The sequence below is a fragment of the Branchiostoma floridae genome, chromosome 16 (assembly GCF_000003815.2).
Source record: "Branchiostoma floridae strain S238N-H82 chromosome 16, Bfl_VNyyK, whole genome shotgun sequence".
Classification (NCBI taxonomy): domain Eukaryota; kingdom Metazoa; phylum Chordata; class Leptocardii; order Amphioxiformes; family Branchiostomatidae; genus Branchiostoma; species Branchiostoma floridae.
In genome coordinates, this window is record NC_049994.1 from 6418858 (window position 1) to 6439165 (window position 20308).

The window sequence follows — 20308 nt, forward strand, 5'->3', positions numbered from 1 at the left end:
CACAGGGATGAATAGTCACACCAATTGTCTGTTGATTAACGATTTTTCGTCGACCATTTTCTTTCAATAGTTTGCTAGTTACTTGGAGTCGAACGTTATATTTCCTAATGCAATAAAGCCACATTCTTACTTGTACTGAGTTAGAACTGCGAACCATGATTCTTTTACGTTCAATTTTCGAAATACCGCTACAAGGTATGTATGAAGACCTTATATTGTGCCCATTTAACTCAGGATTGTCTGCAAGGTCTCTCTTTCATCGTATAACTATAAGTGATAAATAGTGAAATATTATCGAAAAAAAAAGAAAGTACACCAACTTGGATTCGAACCCGAGGTCATTAGTTAAAAAGTCCAATCGTTAATCCACTACGCCAAGATACATTACGATGTGTATAAGTGTGCTAATACAACTAAACTGACGGAGCGCGTGATAATGCGAGACAAAATTGTTGCGGGTCTATCATTTCAAAAACTTCTGAAGTCGTAAGATTTCTTTAGTCTCTTCACCGTTTGGTCAACAAGTAAACTTTTTAACCGTTATAAATAGAAGAAGGAGGTTATATAGATCAATTGTTTGTGTGAACTCCCGCACAGTGCCTGCTTGGTGTGTGTTTCTGACATTTACATGATAGACAGGGTGAGAATGGCCCGCCACTCATTCGGGCTATTCACACCGTAGTAATTGTCGTTGACCTGTCCTCGCTAGAAAGTTACTGGGTGTGTTTTAGTGTACACGGGGGGGGGGGGGTCCACGTGAACTAAGAGTGACAGTTAAAAGAGCAGGATACATCCAGACAGGCGGTTTGGCTGTTGGATGTCCCTGCATAGGAGGATGCAATGGACTTGTTCATATCTCTGTCACATGCCACATCCTGTTTAATTTCCTGGGTAATCAGCTTGCACAGTGTGTCTGTGAGCTGATCAGTGGCGCAGAAAATTTAAAAGTATGAAAATGTGGTTCTATTTCATGCTAATGAGTTCACAGTACCACACATTTTTCATATAGCACAACACTTTTCTACACAATGGAGATTTAAACATAATACTTGAAGGGGTCTGATTGCCTGAGGGGTAGTAGCCATGTTCTAAGAGAGAAGAAAATCCACATATTTGCAGTGCTGCAGTCTGACTCTTAGATCTAAACTCTAAGCAGATCTGGGGGCAGAAAGTTGCAGGGCTTCTGGACCCTTGGTCAAAACATAGTAAACAAGAGTTCGAAGACCTCATACCTCCATGAAATATTCTGATTATGCAAATGACTACCACATTTGCATAACTTATGCTTGCTTATGTATACACCTTTCATTAACTTACACAGGGCTCAGTGTTGACAGCCCAATCATTTACTACACGTACTAAGAAAAATTATGACACTTTCAAATGAATTACTTGTATGCAAATTAGGGACTTATTAGCACAATTAGTATCTGCTTAACTTCCGCCTGCCACAAACAACATATGTAACATGTATTTGAGTCCTATATTGGAAAACACTGTAAATATAGATTTTCCTCATTAAGTATGCAAATTACGTCCAAATTTGCATAATTTGCACTCCATTATGTACATCTTTGTCACAGGTACCTGCATACCAGATATCATGGAAATCCAACATTCCTGTGTTCCATTATGCTCCTTGGAACATTTTAACAAAAATACTCCTGCAGTTCCAGAGCAAGCTGCCAGGGGGCCCAAACATACACGACTTCTTCCTTACATCAAAAGCTATCTGCCACCAAAAAATCAAGACCAAGCATGTCCAGGTAAAAAGATAAAAAACATTGAAGTTCTGCTGCAGTACCAAGGTCACACACCAGGGGGCCCAATATTGACCTCGACATTCGTCTTCCCAACCCCTACCCACAACCAAATACCATCGAAGTCCATCAAGAGGTTCTCAAGTTATGATGACCACAAATATCCGGAAACAGACAGACGCACACACACACACAGGCAGACACACTCAAAACTATACCTCCATTTTTCATGGAGGTAAATATTCCTTATATGCACACATGCACATGTAGTACCTGAAACCCTACAAAGCTCTTCTGTGTGACTTTAGGTGTCCAGAAATGCTAACTTGTTTCACTGCCCATTTCTTGGTAGGTGTCAGAGGTGATCTTCAACAATATTGAAGAGAAAGAGACACTCTTGGACTACGTACAACGACTTAAGAAGGTGAGTAAAGTCCAAGCCACTGTGCTACCAGCTAATGCTGCATCCATTACAAATATGAACTTATGTTCTCTTTTGCAGAATCATTTGCCAGTAAAGAACGATTGTCTTTCTAGTATTTGTAATGTTTCTGCTTCTTTTTCTTTCTTTCTTTCTTTCTTTCTTTCTTTCTTTCTTTCTTTCTTTCTTTCTTTCTTTCTTTCTTTCTTTCTTTCTTTCTTTCTTTCTTTCTTTCTTTCTTTCTTTCTTTCTTTCTTTCTTTCTTTCTTTCTTTCTTTCTTTCTTATTCTTTCTTAGAATGGGCCAATGCCCCCAGCGATTTTTTTTGTTTCAATTCTATTATATCTGCCTTTGAAATGATTTTATTGAGTTTGGGGGCAATTCTTAGACCAAAACTGTATATCTAACTGCATGTTATTTGCCCCCAGCATGTGCCCTGGTGTTATTATAACCGAATGTGTATGTGTACCAATGTAATGTATATGTTTTAATGTATGACCCCAGGAAGAGTAGTGGATGCACATGTGTATTCACTAATTGGTGTCATTTTAACAATAAACAATAAACAATGACCTGAAATTTGGTTCAAATGCCCATATAGATTCAATAGCACTTTTGGCATACAGTGCAACAAAATCTAAAACTTTGCGATTTTTGCCAGATTTCGACAAAAAGGTACGTTTTTTGCTCCTGTACCTGGTTTACAACCAAATGACCTGAAATTTGGTATAGGATTGTCCTTTTTATATGCGTACATGGATTTATGACTGAATGACAGTGTGTTCTATTTCCTTGTTCTTTTAGGTGGTTGCTGACCACAACATCAACATCATTCTCCCCACCGGCATCGACCTGACTACGTTCGTACATGCCGCCATTGCCAGGGACTTTCCGCACATCCCCGGACCCAGTGTTGAGTCCTGCTACCTGGCTTTCCACAAAGCCTACTCACGGCAGTACCTGGACCCCACTGAGAACCCAACCCCCTACGATGTAGTGGATATGGATTCACCAACCATGCTGGAGGATGCACAGCGGGCCTTGGAAAAAGTCGGTAAGAAAAACGACTATAGTCACATTTCCAAGCCGGGGACCGAATGAGCAGCTTTCGAGAATGAAAAGTATGATATAAAAGACAACAAATTACTCTCCAAGCAGAGGTTGGTGGGAAAAATCGTGACCTTTTCCTTTCAAGGGTTCTCAGTGGGGTCCAGGTACTGCCGTGAGTAGGCTTTGTGGAAAGCCAGGTAGCAGGACTCTCCACTGGGTCCGGGGATGTGCGGAAAAGGTCACGATTTTCCCACCACCGCCTGCTTGGAGAGTAGCAACAAACACAAGACGTAAAGAGAATAGTCGTGGGCATTATCTGTGAATTTTTTACGTAAACATGTCTATTCTTCGTTTCCACAAACAGCCCGGCCGGGGCCCGGTTTGGAAATGTGACCTCACCTTAGCCTAAGTAGGATCATGGCATCAGGGGAGAATAATGAGTGGAAACCTCACCTATACAAAATGCAATGACAAGCTATGAACATGATCAATAACAATTTTCATGAGTGTAATTATCAAGCATTTCAAAGTTTATATTGATGAATGTGTCTGGATCCATATAGAGAACACAAGCGTTAAGCAGCATGGGTTGCATAGTCTCTATTATTGAAACAGTAAAGGCTTTTTGCATCCTCCCAGGTCTACCAGCATTCGTAAAACCTGGAGCAGGGTTTGGTACGTTTGGTGTGACTAAGGTGGAAAATTTTGAAGACATGAAACGGGCCCTGCAGAACCTTCGGACAATGCGGGATGAACATCCTGACTTCCTGGCATCACCATGCGCTGCTTTCTTCAAGTAAGCCGTTATTACATTTTGTAATTATAGTCTAGCTGCTTCTGGCCATTCTCCTACGCAGAGACATCCAACGGCGCCAGCAAACCGGCTCCTGTCAGTACTCTGCTATCTCAACCGTCACCATCAGTTCCTGACCGCCCTGCTCATTAATGAGCTTACCCTTATATATGCGAGATCCCTTTTGAAAATTGAAAGGCCTAGTCTCTGATTGGCTTACAGCTGAGTTGTGGCCACACTCACAGGAACTGATGGTGACGGTTGAGATAGCAGAGAACAAACAAGGGACGGTTTGCTGTGGCCGTTGGGTGTCTCTGCATATAAGAATGCTCCTGGCATTGAATGTTGCCCTGATACTCTGCATTAGCAGACAGTATTTCCTTGACAAAAGTAAGCAATTCTAACTTGCTATTATATCTTGCTCCTTTCATCCCAGATCCCCAAGTACATTGACTGAACTGTCACTCAAACTTTTCCAACTAGGGATTATTTCAAGGAATATCTGGACGTGGAGAAGTACCCGCTCGCCCTTCGAGATGTTGTGATCGTGGAACCTTACTTGGATGCAGAGGCCCTCTATTGTGTGGATGGATGCATTGTGGACAAAGAGATTGTTCAATGGACAGTCAGTATCATTCTCCTACGCAGAGACATCCAACGGCGCCAACAAGCCGCCTCTTGTCTGTACTCTGCTATCTCAACCGTCACCATCAGTTCCAAACCGCCTTGCTTATAAATATTAATGAGCTTATATGCAAGGTACCTTTTGAAAACTGAAACACCTATTCGCTGATTGGCTGACAGCTGATTTGTGGCGACGCCCGCAGGAACTGATGGTGACGGTTGAGATAGCAGAGTACAGACAAGAGACGGTTTGCTAGCGCCGTTGGATGTCTCTGCGTAGGAGAATGGTAATATAGAAACCAGCCAAAGCTAAACTTTCCGATTGATCGAATTACATGCCTATACTAGCATGGGAACCACCTTAGTTTTCCACTTATATTATGTACATGTCTAGCTAGGATTATACCCTCCAGGTACCAGAATTCGAAGTCACAACTTACTTTTTCTGGATCTTAAGTTGAGATAGCCAGGAAACTAAGGTTGACTCTGTTCTATCTCAAATGTCATGTTCTTGTACCGTAACTAACTCCTAAATGCTGTACCCGATCAACTTTATATTTTTATTGAGTAGAATGGTCATGGATATGCGGAAAGCGTCAATGGGTCCCTTGGGACTAGTCTAATCATACTATGATTATATATAATTATACATAACTGTTTTTGGCATTATACATAGTTATATATAACACATTTCGCCAGTATGCACGATACTTAACAATCCGGAAGTTGTGCCAAATGTGCTCTATCCCATTAGCGCTTTAGGGATGGAAGCACGTTTGGAATTCAGGCATATCCAATAAAATGCGTTTCATCCCAAGAGCGCTTTTGGGATAGAAGCCCTTTTGAGATGTAACAGAAGTGTTTTGACCATATCCTTGCCCTCCTAGATCACCGATGAGCTCCGATTTGACCAAAAAGAGGCCAAGTTCATGTGCGTGATCTGTCCCACCTCCGCACCAGAAGACTTACAGAAGCGGATCTGGGACGTCTATGACGGCATCATGACCAGGATGGTCCAGTTTGGGTTCAACAACGGCTTTACAAACGTCGAACTGTTCATGATGAAGGATGGACAGGTAGAACTGACCACTGACCTAACGACTGACCATATTATAGATAAACATCTAAGGGGTGTATTAGGGTACGGTGTATCGGTACAAAACCGTTTTTTTTACTTAATGGACCGGTCCAGAAAAACGGGCCTGAAATAATTCGGTGGACTGGATGATGAACCAATTGAAAAATGATTATATGATCAGGCATTCACACTTTTCGGGGCTTACCGGTCAAGAATAATAACAAGAGCGAGGTATAGTAGATACTATAGCCATTTCTACCACGTTCTACAGTCAATAGTACAGAGGCAGTTAGCCTTGTAGGATTTCAAAACGCCAGTGGGATTCAAATACTCCAGAAAACAATTTTTTTGTAGTGAGATGGACCATTGTTTTGAGTATGTCCATTCCCAAGTTCTGACATACTGAATCGGGTTCAGGTCCAAACCTGGACCTGATCCTCTGGACCTGAACCGGATCTGGACCTGAATTTTCTGTACCGGTACCCACCCCTAGTGTATATGTAATGTTTTAACTCAATGTGACACATTGAATCTGCAAGAAACACTTCTCTGTAAGAACTGATCTTGTCTGGTGTTTAGCCATGTTAGCTTTCAGATCAGCTCTGAACAGTCGCTACCCCGCTAAAACGTCACATTTCCACAAAGGCAGTTTTGTGGAACGAAAAGCATGATATAAAAGACACCAAAAACAAAAAACGGAACAAAAATAATTGAACAGCATGCCCTACAAACTTCAATTGTTCGTTTCCGCAAACCGGTTGGAAATGTGATCTAGTCCTAAGGCCGGCCATCCAGGCTAGAACTAAGCACCTTCTGACTTATTTCAGCTGAGGCTGTGTGAGGTAAATGCCAGGGGATCCAAGGAACTGCAATACTGCTACACAGAGTGTTGCGAGAACGTTAACCAGGACTACGTGTACCTGACTGCTGGCCGCGGTATCAGGTACATCACCCCTCCCCAGACAGGAAGGTGGGCCATCTGCTACATCGTCAAGTTCGACAAACTGGAGCGGCCCGGCAATCTGATGGACTTCGATCAGGTAGGTGAAATGGAAAAGCTTGGTCCGTTAACCTAAGAGCCTAACCCGCCGTACGTGCAATTTGTCCGTACTTTTTTGGGAAGGCCACGTCCGCCACGCATTGCTGAAAACGTTCAGGCTGTACAAGGCAGGCACGTCGCCCGTACTGACACGTACTGGGAGCGAATCCGCAGCCCCATGGCACACAAAGTTTTGCCTACACGTTAAGTTCTACGGCGTGTCTGCGTGCTCCCAAATCCGTCGGATTCCCTACGAGTTCGTACGGAGGCGGTACTTACCACTTACGGATCCCAAAAGATTGCCAACGTTATGGCATGTAGACAACATGTATTTGCACGTACGGCGGGTTGTGCCACTAGCTTAAGTAACTTCATCATGTTGGCAATTATTCATATAGTAAGGTTCTAATAGATTAATAATAATGGACTGGGAGGGTGCTCGACAGAGAGAAAAACAGAAGAACACGCTGGATTAAGGAGGCTGCCTGAATCAGAAAATCAGCTCCAGTCATGAACAGAGAAGAGGGGGGATACAATCTGAGCCACGTTTAGTACGGCATTCTTGCTGCTGCAGCGCCACCTACATCGGCTATAAGTAGAAACAAGAAGTAGTTGTTTCCCGTCATTCTAGGGGGCCACCAATCCCTTTTCGTAGAGTGTAATCGGTGGTTTGGACATGAATTACATTTTCGGTAAAATCCGGTTAGCTTCTACGTAATACGCTAAATTAAAGGGGCCACTATCGCTCGACGCAAGATGCACCGATTACGCTCTACGTTGAATTCGAGCGGTCCCACTACGGAGTACGTAGAAGAAGAATTGACAGAGTTCCCCTTTTCCCATCATCGTAATTTAGAGCTCGCAGACTCATCTCTGATCGATTTTTGCTACGTGTGACGGTGGTATTGGGTCCACTTTCCACTAGGCGGCAATCGCGCTGCGCTCTCACTGCGACCTACATGTGATGTAAGTAGGATTAATTTGTGTATCCTTCGATTTCACACTGGGTATATCATACAAAACGTAAAAGTGTGACTGAGAAGACAAAAACACACTAGTGGCTAAGAAGCCAGAACGGCTGACGTATCCAGTACCGATCTGTCAAATTTGAGGTCGCAGAGAGAGCTCGGCGAGAGCGACGTCATAGTGGAAATGGGTATAAGCAAAGGCTTCTGTGCAAATTCGGAGGAATCTAAGAAAGTTCAATCAATCAAAGGCTCTTTATTCGCCCTAACCTGTAACCCTACAGCTGACTTATTCTGTTATTCCACAGATCGAAAAGCTGAAGTCGGATCCTGAGGTGTTGTTTATCATGTATGATATCCCCGATCCTGACGATGACGTCACCAACTTCAACGACACCTCCGCATGGTACTTCTGTAAGATGTTCACCTACGGCGACTCCAGGGAGGCCATGATCAGGAAGCTTGTTGATGTGTTAAAACTAGTGGTAAAGAAGCCAGAATTGCTGACGTATCCAGTACACTATGGTATGTAAGGGCTAGGGGAACCAAACTAGTGGTTTCCAGTACCCAGTTAACTATGAGATGTAAGGGCTAGGGGAACCAAACTAGTGGTTTCCAGTACCCAGTTAACTATGGGATGTAAGGGCTAGGGGAACCAAACGTATCCAGTACACTATGAGATGTGAGGTCTACGGTAACCAAACTAGTGCTAGAGAAGCCAGAACGGCAGACGTATTCAGTACACGATGGGATGTAAGGGCTAGGGGAACCAAACTCGTAGTAAAGAAGCCAGAACTGCTGACGTATCCACACTATGGGATGTAAGGGCTAGGGGAACCAAACTAGTGATAAAGAAGCCAGAACTGCTGATATATCCACACTATGGGATGTAAGGGCTAGGGGAACCAAACTAGTGGCTAAGTTCAACTTCTATGTTTATAGAGATTACCTTACATTTTACCTATTACAATTGTCGCCCAATAAAGTTCTTCTTTTATATAGCGCACCCTCCTTCCAACGCATCTTACGTTCCCAAAACTAACAAAGATACATATTTTAACACCTGGGTAGAGTATTTAAATAGCCGGGGATTCAAGAACCGAACCCGTAGATTCAAGATCTCTGGTCCTTGCCACCTGGCCAATCGACACGACGAACTTTGCTGTATACCCTTTGAATTCAAAGAATGTTTAAACGTTCAAATTGCATTTTATTAAGTTTTTGTTTTGGAGTTAACTACATTAGCTGTTTTATACAGATATTTTCGTTTGCCTTTATAAAGATCATGAATATACCTCATTCTAACGAACACGACTTCGACCATGATAGCATGTCCAGGATAACAAATACAAAAACCGGGCGTTCTGCTGCAGTACGAAGGTCAGCAACTAGAGGGTTCATAATCGACTTTGACTCTGGTGTTCAGAACTCTTAATCAAATATCAATTATCATCACAATCTGTTCGAAGGTTAAGTTGCTACCGTAATGCTACCGGCCATGTTGATTTGATAATATGGATGGCATCAGTGCGCGCATCAATTTTCGGCCGTTTTGAAAGAAAAAAACGTTTTCAACCAAACCATAAAACGTACAATGCAGCTGCAAAATGAGCAAATATATGCCGTAGATTGCAAGAAAATGCCGAAAGGCTGATACTAATGGGACCGTCATAGAATGTAATAAAAAGTATTTCTAAAGGTCAATTGATATGTGAAAGAACAAAAATGAAGACTAAGGCACACTATACTCTATGTGTTTAGTCATTTGTCATCCATATAATCAAAACAGCACGGCCTAACATATACCAGGGCTCGAAATTTCCTGCATACCTGCACTGGTGCAAGTAACATTGAAAATTACCTGCAAAAGACAAACTTTACCTGCACCACTCTGAATTTAGGAAGTATTGCTAATGACAATCCATATACACCTGCATCATTTATGTATAAAACCCAGTACATGGACCATTGCAGGTTAGGTGCAGGTAGACACCAGAAATACCTGCACAGCTCCAATTTTACCTGCACTAACCAGCATACGCAGCTGGTATTTCGAGCCCTGATTCTTTTTTTTTTTCATATGTCGGCCTTTACTTAACAGCGTAGGGAATTTTAGAGTGATATACCGTGAGCATTGGGATAGCCAGGCTGAGGACGATCACTAGCCAGGTCGGGAACCGCTCCTTCTCGGCTGGGAACGAGAGCGTGACGTCATCACAGTAAAACAGACGATCAGCTGGCTCCAGAATGTGTGTCTTCACCAGTACAAGTGGTACGGCAACTAAGATATATGAAAACACTTATATTAGAAGAAAAACTGTTCTATTGCTTAGGACTCATTTCCCCCAAAAATGCCTTTTGTCTCAGAACAACGTCTTCCCTTCAGTGGAAAAAAACTGCACACTTTACGTGTAAAGGTTTGGTAACACATGCGTATATATTCAAGTCCGTTTGAGGTGGGTATGGAGCTCTTAGTCTCTACCAGGCTCCACAGGTGGCGGGAAAAATAGTACAAATTTGACAAATATAGATACATAACATGCCAGATGAGTTAGCTGACCGAGAAGTATGGTTACTGACCCAGCTAACTCGTCTGACATGTTATCTGTCTACGTTTGTTCAATTTCTATTATTTTTCCAACGACCTGTGGGGACTGGTGGGGGCAAATACCATGCGCGCCTCATACGGACTTAAATATATACGCACGTGTGACCCCACCTTAAGGTGGGTTTACACCTGCGTATATTTTCATGCCGCATGAGTTCCGTTTTGACATTTTTCGACATTTTGACTGATTTCTTCAATACGCGGCCGCACGCACAAGTCGCACCTCTATCGCATCTGAATCGTCTTTAGAACGTTTCACGTACGCAGGCAAACGAAAATATACGCCCAGTTCGCCTGATAGTTTTGGACTTGCACAAAACTATCATTCGTACGCAGTTTGGTGCCCAAAACGTTATGGATGCGCAATACAGTGGTCCCACGTCGGTCGATTGCGCTATGAAGACGCTACATGTTTGCGCTTTATACGCAGTAATACGCGGAAATCGCGGTATTGCGAGTACATAGCGTTCTTACAGCGCAGACACAACGCACCATGAGCGACCGTATAACGAATGCACACATAGATCACGATTTAGTACCGTGCGTTCTGCGATCGCTTTGCGCATACTACGCGTACTGATAGCGTGATCGACGCACACTCCAGATTTGGAATAAATACGAAGGTGCATCTGACTCCAGACAAAAAAATCATCTCAAGATGTATATGACTTTATTGTACAACAATTGTACGAGGTACAAAGTATGGCATCTACATAACTACAGTGCTATAACTTAACTTAAGGCTTATCTATCTAATACAGGAGTTGTAGTATGGGATAAGTTTCTTACAATCATTGGAGGCTTTTACAATCATTTGGGGAATTTCTAATGTCTAAACCTTCTTTGATATATTTTCCTATATCTGCCATGCAGGGATTGTCACATGTCATTATGTATTTGAATTTGCACTTCAGGTCCATTTGGATAAATCCTTGTGTACAAAATGACAGCCTTCTGTATAGAGAATTGCGTATATCGGAATATTTGGGACATACAACCATAAAGTGATATTCGTCTTCTATTAGCTCTGGACAGAATGGACAAATCCTCTGGTCGATAGGGATTTTTTGGAATCTTCCGGTTTATGATGTCAGATCCAGGCCAGGACCGACGAATTTGTACCGGGGGCATGGAGAGATGGTCACAACTTGCAGGACACCATGAATGCAGGACACTGGTCCCAACAGAGCCTCCAGGGACGGGAAGATGTAGAAGAACCTGCTCAAGCACTGGGTCAATTTGTGTGACACACGTGCCATTTTGTGTAACAGATATTTGACTTAATTTGCCGATAATGGCACTTTTTTGTGTGTAGAACCACATGATATAAAGGTGCAATATAGAGCCATATTACAACTTTGAAAGAGGGCGTAAGGTTTCATAATTGTTTAATTTACGTGTTTGATAAAGATCTTGAATACGTTTTGTGGTGTGTATGGGTGTGATTTTTATAGTAGTTGAAATACTAAGATGATAGGGGAAATCATTAAGGACAAAGTGAAAACAAACACAATCTTAACAGTGCACATAACTTCTTAAGGTAAATGATGGCCCACATTACTGTAAAAGCACAGTGTCACTGCTTCACTGCTTCGCAAATGAATAAAAAAAACCTCTTCACTGTTTACTTGTCAATGTTCTACTTGCACTGCCTGTAAACAAAAGCATACGTAGTACAAAGGGTTCCTCTAACAAAAATACTCTATTGGCAATGCTCGCAAACAAAAGTATATGTAACAGAAACTGTTCCTCTGACACACCTGAAATGCGTTTGGAATGCAGTTAGCACCAGGTGCGTCAGGCATGCGGTCTGTAGACGTTGTGTGCGTCCGGAAAACGCCCAACATACGTACCCCATACGAATCTATTCGCAGTACGGAAAATTTTGCTGCGCATTTCAGTTGCAATCATACGCATCTCATGCGAAATGAAAACGCTGAAGTCGTAATTCAAACGCCAGATGGGCTCGACGTACAATTTGATTTATTCCAAAAAAAATCCAAATGTTGGGCGTTCGGCCGCGTATTGACAAAATTTCATGCGGAACTCACGCGCACTTGAAAATATACGCAGGTGTAAATCCACCTTTAAGGCTCCCTTCCTACTAGACGGCGATCGCACTGCGCTCTCACTGCGACCTACCTAGATATAATATGTGTAATCTTTGATTTCATACAGGGTATATCATACAACATGCAAAAGTATGACTGAGAGGACAACAAAACTAACACAGTGTAAAAAGATTCGTTTCTTCTCTGTGGAATTTGTTGAGCAATCTGTCAACTTAGGTTGCAGAGACAGCGCGGCAAGAGTGCCGTCCTAGTGGCCCATGGAAAGGGGATGTAGGGAAATGCTATTTATTGTGAAGCAAAAAGGAATGGCCCAAATATATGGTCGGTGGAGAGACTACACGAGAAGGGACTGGTGATGAAGCAAATTAGAGTATATCAACATGGAATGAGCAAAGTAATCGCAACACAACTGAATATGGCCATGGGAGTTCTCACACCTACTGGATTTAAGACAGTTTGGACATGATAAAGAAGCATAGAGGGAGGAAGACCTCCGTGGCCTCCAGAGTCACTCATCTAACATCAAGAGAAGAAGAGGTGACCCCGTTTCACATCAATACTACTAAGATATATCACAACAATCTTCACATTTTGACCTTTAAACGGAAAACTGCATTATAGAAGGCGGAACCCTTCCAAACTTCTGCGGGTGGAACGCCGCGCCAACGGCCGCGGCTCAGAATACTATATAAATCCTAAACCTTCCTGCCAGAAGGGTAACCTCTCATTTTGACACTGACCGTCTTGGTGGGCAGACGTACAAGTGATGTGCTCCCGCGGTAAACAAGCCGCCGCCAATGTCAGGCGTCTAGAATGTCCTTTACACGAGTACGTGTGATAACAAAGATATATCTTCAACTGTAAATGTTGAAATTCGATCTTTCTGACAAAGACAAATGAAACTTTCCAATGAAGTTAACGTTATACGTCTAGGAAGCTTACGGCTAGACGTCCACGTAATAAGATACATCAATTACTTAAGCAACAAAACCATATCCAGTTGATTAAATGCTTTTTGGCGCGACTTAACGTTTTCTTTTAGACATACTAGACCCAATATGTTGACTTATTAATGCCTATAGTCTAGATATCTATATATATATCTGTTAAGTTGTACTGTGAGTAGTTGTTATAGGCCTTACAAAAGTCACTGTACTTTTGTCGTGTCAATAAAGATTTCATTTTATCCAAACAAAGGTGATATTTCGAGAGCGGCCATTTTCTTAAGCTCATTCGGGTTTCATACACAAATACGTCGCATGTTCTTGTGCAAGGAAAAATTGGTACAGATTCATAAAGTTGTCAGGATATGCAAGCGCAATTTGATGCAGTGCAGTGAGATGTACAGATTAGACTACTTGTTTTCGGCCATTTTATCTCCCTTCAAAATCGCTTCAGGGTACCTTAGCTGTAACGTAACACTTGTTAACTTTCCTTTTTAGCTTTAGTTAGTGCACTGTATGTTATGACAAAGAGAATAAGATGGAGTTTTGTGCATTGCATCAGGATTATGAATTACACTCCTTACGTTTCCAAAATCTAGTTAATGTCTTTCACTTTGTTCACACAACTATGCGCCAACCTACATGTATGCCTATTTACTTAACAGGGGTCACACTAACCAACTTACATGACACACAACAAAAATAAGTTGTACTCACGTAAAAGAAGGACAGCTAAATCCACTACTGCATACAACTGACACCCCTTGTCTTTCACAATACCTTTCATAAGATCCATATTGAATCCTGTTGTTTAGTATTTACATTACTTACACCTTATTTGGCTTAAGTATGCACAAGATACGACGGGTATAGTAGTCACTGAGTTGAAAAACCAGTTCCCTGCATTTTGTTAATGTTGGACGCCTCAGGGACATTTTGTGCTCTTTTCTCACCTCTTAACATGCAATTATATAGCTGACCTCTTTGCTTTGCCCCGAAGGAACAATTATTTCTGGCTTCTTTGTTGTCTCTGTGTTTGTTTGTGCCAAAAGGTGAAGTCAGTTGTGCAATAATTCTTTTAGACGTAGGTGAGTGGGGTCATGGGATCCGCCAATTACTCAATGGAGTAAAACGGTTTGTTGAGGACATGTACTTGCTCAAGATAGGGTGCACGTGGGGTTAACTAACTTAAAGGCAACGCTAATTCAATTTTTTTCGCTCTCGGATTTTATCAAAAGAATTTTAAAAATTGAAAACAAAGCTCAAGGACCAGTTTTATGCCTTGGTGTACCCAATTTTATGTACTAATGAACTGTCATCTTGAAGTTTTCCTCCCAGCCAAATTCCTTTATTGATGTCCGCTTGCTATATTTTCACTTTAAAAAATCCGATAACCAACCAATTAAATTGGAGTGGCCTACGTAAAAATGCAGAGGACTGTTTCAACTTTGACCTGTTTCTGAAGGTGGTCACATGTGCTAGTAGTTGCCTGACCAAGTTTGACTGTACCTTTATGTTGTCATGCACTTCTAAGGTCATATTGTGTGTTGACATCATTCATCATTCGTTCCATAGCCTTAGCCGTAGGGGCAGCACAACATGTTATGCTGTATCAATAGGCATTTTAGTCATGGTGGTCACAGCCTATCTCCTCTCCAGGAGTGTTGACATGTCCTGGCTGAATATTAATAAAATGACATAAAATTCAAAACATTTTAACAGCTGACCTCTTTGACAACCAAGGGAAGTGTAGTATCTCTGTCTTGTCTGACAGAGGGTGCTTATGGTCAAAGGGGTGAAGTCTGCTATCTCTGATAGCCTTATGTCTTGTTTAAAAGGTTGTTAAGTTCCACTGTTTCTATACAGTTATGTAAGGAACATGAAAAAGTCCAATTCATGTATGATAAATTGTATATATTTGTATAATAGACACTGTGATAACAGTACAGATATTGTACAGTTAGTGTACAGTAGTAGTCTCTCTCAGATGATCAAACAATGGAATGAAGGCAGTTTCTTGCTGTCAAAGTCAAAGTCAGAATCAGAATTCTAGTTTTAGATCCCAACAAAAAAGTGACAACTCGACATACATGTACATGTACATGAAGTAGTAGATATGTACTCAATGACATGTTCACTGTCACTTGGACCATGTATTCAATATATACAGTAACTGTCTTTCCTATTGTAGTCTGTAGGCACATGTTTATTAAATTTTGCCAATTACTCATTTTGAATCATCAAATGCAGTGATTATGAACATTGTGTACATCAGATCCTTTCCATAACAAATGATTTTACACTGCTATAAGAACAACACTGTACATGAGAGACTTTGAACTAAATAAAGAGAGAAGATATTTGTGAGAATAGAGACAATGTTTCTGTAACAAAATAGCTAAATGTACAGGGTAAATGTAGTCTTATTGTCTTTTAAAGACCACAAGGGCAGTGGGTTGTTATCCACTGTGTCTAGGACACAGTTTTCAAGGCTGAGCCCATTCCCCTCCTTCCACTGCCTTTTACCTCCCAACCGAAGTCAGGTAATAATTTTTGCACATGGGTGGAGGGCAGAAAGTCATGTTAAATGCCTTTTCCAATGGCAAAACATTCCTACATGACTGGGGACTCCAACCCAGGACCTCTGGGTTCTGAGTCAAACACCCCAACTGACTCTCACTGCACTTGTGTCAAGTTTGCATCACTGCCGGGTTCGAAAGATACTCAGACGTAAAGAACAAATTTTCATACTTTTTGTGTATTTTGTCATCATCTAAGTCATGCTTTTCCGTATTACGCAATATCTAGAAATCGGAGAAAATAACAAAACAGTGACGCAGTGAACGAACCCCCAATGACACAAGCTTGACGCAAGTGCAGTGAGAGTGCACCTTAATGCCTTAACCATGTCATCTGTATCCTTAGGCCACACCAATTTTTTTGTTGTTTCTCGGATTTCTTAAGAAAAAATTGGGGTCGGGCGAAAAAAAAAATGAAAAAAGTCAGGGGTAGGAGAGATCGAGGGGCTTACTCAAGTTACAGTTAATTTAGGGGGTCCCTGGTAGCAAAGTCCAAAGTTTGAAAAAAAATTATAAACGCTCTGTCCAAAATAGGCACGCACAGCTACTGGAAATTGAGGCCCATAGTCAATTTGAGAAAGGAGAGGCAGTGAAATTTTGTCAACACGAGATGTGACCATCAATTTGAAAAACTTTTTTTTTCAAATCGGAAAAAATTTGGTCAGGAAATCCGAGAAACAACAAATAAAATTGGTGTGGCCTTATCAAAATAAGAAGCGTTTGATTTTTGTGTCGGACTCCTCTGTTATTTCCAGGTTCCTTTAGATCTCCAGTCTAAGAATTCTTCAAACTCTGCCTCCTCAGCCTCGCTGCTACTGTCCCCTTCCCTGTCTTCAGACTCGGACTTTCTGGACATCCTCCGCTGCTCTGCCTTCTCCAGACGGTCAGCCATGGTCTCCACCTTCTGTAACCGGTGACTGCAGGACAGAAAACATTAGCCCAATTTGTTATATGTGAAAAATGCTTAATGTGTAAAATGGTAATCATAGGGAAGGAAAACCAGGGCTCAAAATACCATCTGCATATGCAGGTTAGTGCAGGTAAAATTGGAGCTGTGCAGGTATTTCTGGTCTCTACCTGCAACTAATCTGCACTGGTCCATGTACTGGGTTTTATACATAAATGTGCTATGATGTAGGTGTACATGGATTGTTACTAGCTGCATTGAATGTTACCACCTATCAAGTATAAAAGAAAAAGTAGCAATGGTTCCTGATGAACAACTTTAATATGATCATGAACGTGTACTTCCTAAATTCAGAGTGGTGCAGGTAAAATTTGTCTGGTGCAGGTAATTTTCAATGTTACCTGCACCAATGTGGCCAACCCGCGGTCAGGCTGGTACCTCGGGTGATACGGAATATATCTACAAACCTGGAGTGTTACACTGGTCTACAGGATATGCAATACAGACAGAAAAAGCAATGATGGACTTATTGTATGAGTGAATGGAAACAAACTGTTCAGTGATTCCAAGTCTGTTCCTTTTAAGTTAACATAAACATGAGTTTTTGACATGACTGCAAGTGTTACTTACATCTGATCATCTATCTCAGTGATCTCTCTATCAGCCTGCACCTCCTCATCCTCTACCTCTATCATTGCCTCAGATGCCTGGGGATAGAAACATATCATAAAACCTGATGACTGAATAAAGAAAAGGTGACGTCTGTCCATGTGTAAAAAATTAATGAAAAAAGGTATAGCTAGGAATGAACACAATGACCCAGAACTCGTCTCCCTCTGTTCAGGGCACCAATGCTTTACCACTGATAGAGACAAAAGCTTTAGAGGTACAGGGCCAGAGAAATAAGAAGTTTATTTGCATTGTACATGGTACACACATAGTGACAATGGACAGTCATAAACAATATTTTAATCTAATACTAGTGTTGGCTATTTCTAAACAGGTTGGGTTTGACTTCTTTTTTGGAAGCAGAGGGAGACGAAAAGCCCCACATTTTCTAAAATTTGTGGGTTCTGCGAATTCAAGAGAAAAGTGGCTTTCTGTTCGTCTGTCAATGTGGGGAAGTATAATACAGTTTTCATCACAAGGAAAAATTGCTGTCCATACTTGATTCCATAACAAGCACACGGCTATACCAAAATTCAACTGTTGAAATCTCAAGAGTTGGACCTTACCGATGCCTCCAGTTTAATAGCTTTCTGGAACCTTTGCCATTCTTCTTCTTCATTCTCACTAGGAAGGGGCACGTTTCGCACTTTGGCATCGGTGACTGGGTCATCGAAGAACCCCTCTGGTATACCCTCTGCTGTGGTGGACCTGTCAAACATTTATTTGTGAAGTTATTAAACAGTCAAAAAGTTGAAGATGAAGATGTACAGTGTAAGAATTAAATCAAGTTCATATAGTTTTTCATTGTATAAGTAGACCAAAAAATGCTGTTGGGATATGTTATATATGAATAATAGTTAAACATGTCCACAATGAAATTGAAAATCATATCAGTCCTATACATAAGTGACAGTGACATAGATTTTTAGAAGATTGTGGAAGATATTTACAAAAAAAAAGTTTCAATGGGGCTTGAAAATTACAAAAATTACTTTGAAGTCTCTGAAGAGCCATCCTCTGGTTTACTTGCTGTGCTGCTATCTGGTGCTTTAGAGCTACTGTCAAAGAAATCTGAGGAAAAATTGGGAAAAGTAGACTGTACATCAATACACAGTAACAAAAAAAATCAGTCATACAATAATAAAAACAAACAAACAATCATATAAATACAGTTCAAGGCTGTGTAACATCTAGAAAAGTTAAGCTTTCATAGAAAGTACCAATTGAAAAAAAGATATGGATAATATTGACATATAGCTAAATGACATTGACCAATGAGAAGGATCCCATTTTGCTTCATAAACCATATTTCCTTCAATTACATGGTGGTTGATTCATGGTAATAGGAACCAACCATGTCATTTGGAAGCGCAAGTACATGTACTTCAGGGTGGGTCCAGGGTTGGACAAGTTTTCTAAAATTCACTTGTCCTATCAGGCAAGTACATAAGAAAAATCACTTGTCCAAAAGCTAAGTGACTTTTTTCTATGTATTTTCAATTCTAGCAATGGAATTCTATTATTGGCTCTATTTTTCTGTGTTGACCAATGCTTGATGCCATGACTGTAAAAAGTAACAAGTATATATTAAAAAGCTCACTCATTGAAAAATCTTACTTGCCCGATCGAGAAAGTGGGGAAGGACATGCATTTGCCCGATTGGCATTTTCACTTGCCTGGGACAATAGGGCGAGTGGACTTGTCCAACCCTTGGGTTATTAACCTTGTATGCAACTGTGTCAATATTCAACCTACCAAAATCTAGCCTAACATTAAGTAACAATATCAACAATGGACCAACCAGAAGGTAGTCCTGCTGGGGCACTGTTATCTTCTGCCTCATCACTATCATCATCATCATCATCATCAGAGAAATCTACCAGAGGTTTGCTGGGTGCTGCAGAGGTGGAGGATTTACTGGTCCCATCAAAAAAGTTGGACGGCAATCTTGAAAAAAGAGTGAAACAGAGGCAAGTTAAATGGTAACCAGCACAAGACTATGGTCTTAAGAAATAGACAATGTCAATAATGGGCTTGGGCCACACATTTGTGCAAGCCACTACAGCAGGGGGCTGGCCAGCTGGTACTCAGTGGTAGTGATGTGTGTTTATTTCCATACTCTTTCCCAAATGCTAAGTGCTAAGCTGAGAAAGCAGCATGTACCATTTTCAAAGTCTTTGGTATGACTCGGTCAGGGATTGAACTCACAACCTACCGAATGCAAGGTTAATACACTCCGCCATTGCACCGGTTTAGTGTATAAAGTGTACAAATGCATGATATTTGCTTTATCCATTACACTACAAAGTATCTCTTCAGGCTCTTCTATTGAAATACAATATTATATGTATAGAAAAATTAAGTCAAGAGATGAAGTAAAATAACAACACTAACCCAGATGTGACTGGTTTAGCGTTCTTGAGGATTCCTTTAATTGGTACACTGGCGACTTTCTGTTTCTTCTCTTGGCCAATAGCTGCCTCCCTGGTCTCTTCTACTTTCCGTTTGACTCCCGCCAAGTTTCTGGGAGGCGTAGCTGGTCTTGGACCAACTGATGTGCCATTGTTGTCACTTTTATTCTTCAGTAGCTCTACATTCTGAGCAAAAGACATACAAAGTTCAAGTTATTGAATGAGGTCTTCGTCTTTTACTTTTTTCAGGTTGCAACAAGTACAATACACAGTACATTGTGGTCACTAGGCAGCAGGATGATATCGTGACCACTAACACACATATATGTACAATACAAAAAATGAACATATATTACTAATGAAGTAACTATGTTGTACATAAAAACAG

At 41.2% G+C, this 20308-nt stretch overlaps 3 protein-coding genes across 5 annotated transcripts in view; 1 reads left to right on the forward strand and 2 right to left on the reverse strand.

The window, feature by feature from the left end:
* LOC118403950 (phospholipid phosphatase 3-like) overlaps positions 1 to 14532 on the reverse strand; it is a 26157-nt gene extending 11625 nt beyond the window's left edge. The window contains exons 1-2 of the mRNA XM_035802833.1: positions 14072 to 14532; positions 9857 to 10011 (exon numbers count right to left, since the gene is read on the reverse strand). Coding sequence (XP_035658726.1) covers positions 9857 to 10011; positions 14072 to 14150 — 234 coding nt within the window. The 5' untranslated portion in view covers positions 14151 to 14532. The remainder of the gene's footprint in view (positions 1 to 9856; positions 10012 to 14071) is intronic.
* Positions 1947 to 8592, forward strand: LOC118403949. Of its 3 annotated transcripts, XM_035802832.1 has the most exons (7): positions 1947 to 2184; positions 2986 to 3235; positions 3871 to 4027; positions 4508 to 4649; positions 5536 to 5724; positions 6554 to 6766; positions 8039 to 8592. In XM_035802832.1, the coding sequence occupies exons 2-7, from the start codon at positions 3184 to 3186 to the stop codon at positions 8261 to 8263; spliced, it is 978 nt and encodes a 325-aa protein (XP_035658725.1). In that variant the 5' UTR covers positions 1947 to 2184; positions 2986 to 3183; the 3' UTR covers positions 8264 to 8592. The 3 variants fall into 3 exon arrangements, with proteins under 3 accessions (XP_035658725.1, XP_035658724.1, XP_035658723.1); XM_035802831.1 differs by lacking the exon at positions 1947 to 2184 and having other exon boundaries at positions 2755 to 3235; XM_035802830.1 differs by lacking the exons at positions 1947 to 2184; positions 2986 to 3235 and having other exon boundaries at positions 3549 to 4027.
* Positions 14533 to 16393: 1861 nt separating the features above from the next.
* LOC118403677 (zinc finger protein 830-like) overlaps positions 16394 to 20308 on the reverse strand; it is a 10690-nt gene continuing 6775 nt past the window's right edge. The window contains exons 3-8 of the mRNA XM_035802457.1: positions 19904 to 20106; positions 19311 to 19456; positions 18502 to 18580; positions 18076 to 18217; positions 17471 to 17547; positions 16394 to 16850 (exon numbers count right to left, since the gene is read on the reverse strand). Of these exons, the coding sequence (XP_035658350.1) occupies positions 16679 to 16850; positions 17471 to 17547; positions 18076 to 18217; positions 18502 to 18580; positions 19311 to 19456; positions 19904 to 20106 (819 nt within the window). The 3' untranslated portion in view covers positions 16394 to 16678. The remainder of the gene's footprint in view (positions 16851 to 17470; positions 17548 to 18075; positions 18218 to 18501; positions 18581 to 19310; positions 19457 to 19903; positions 20107 to 20308) is intronic.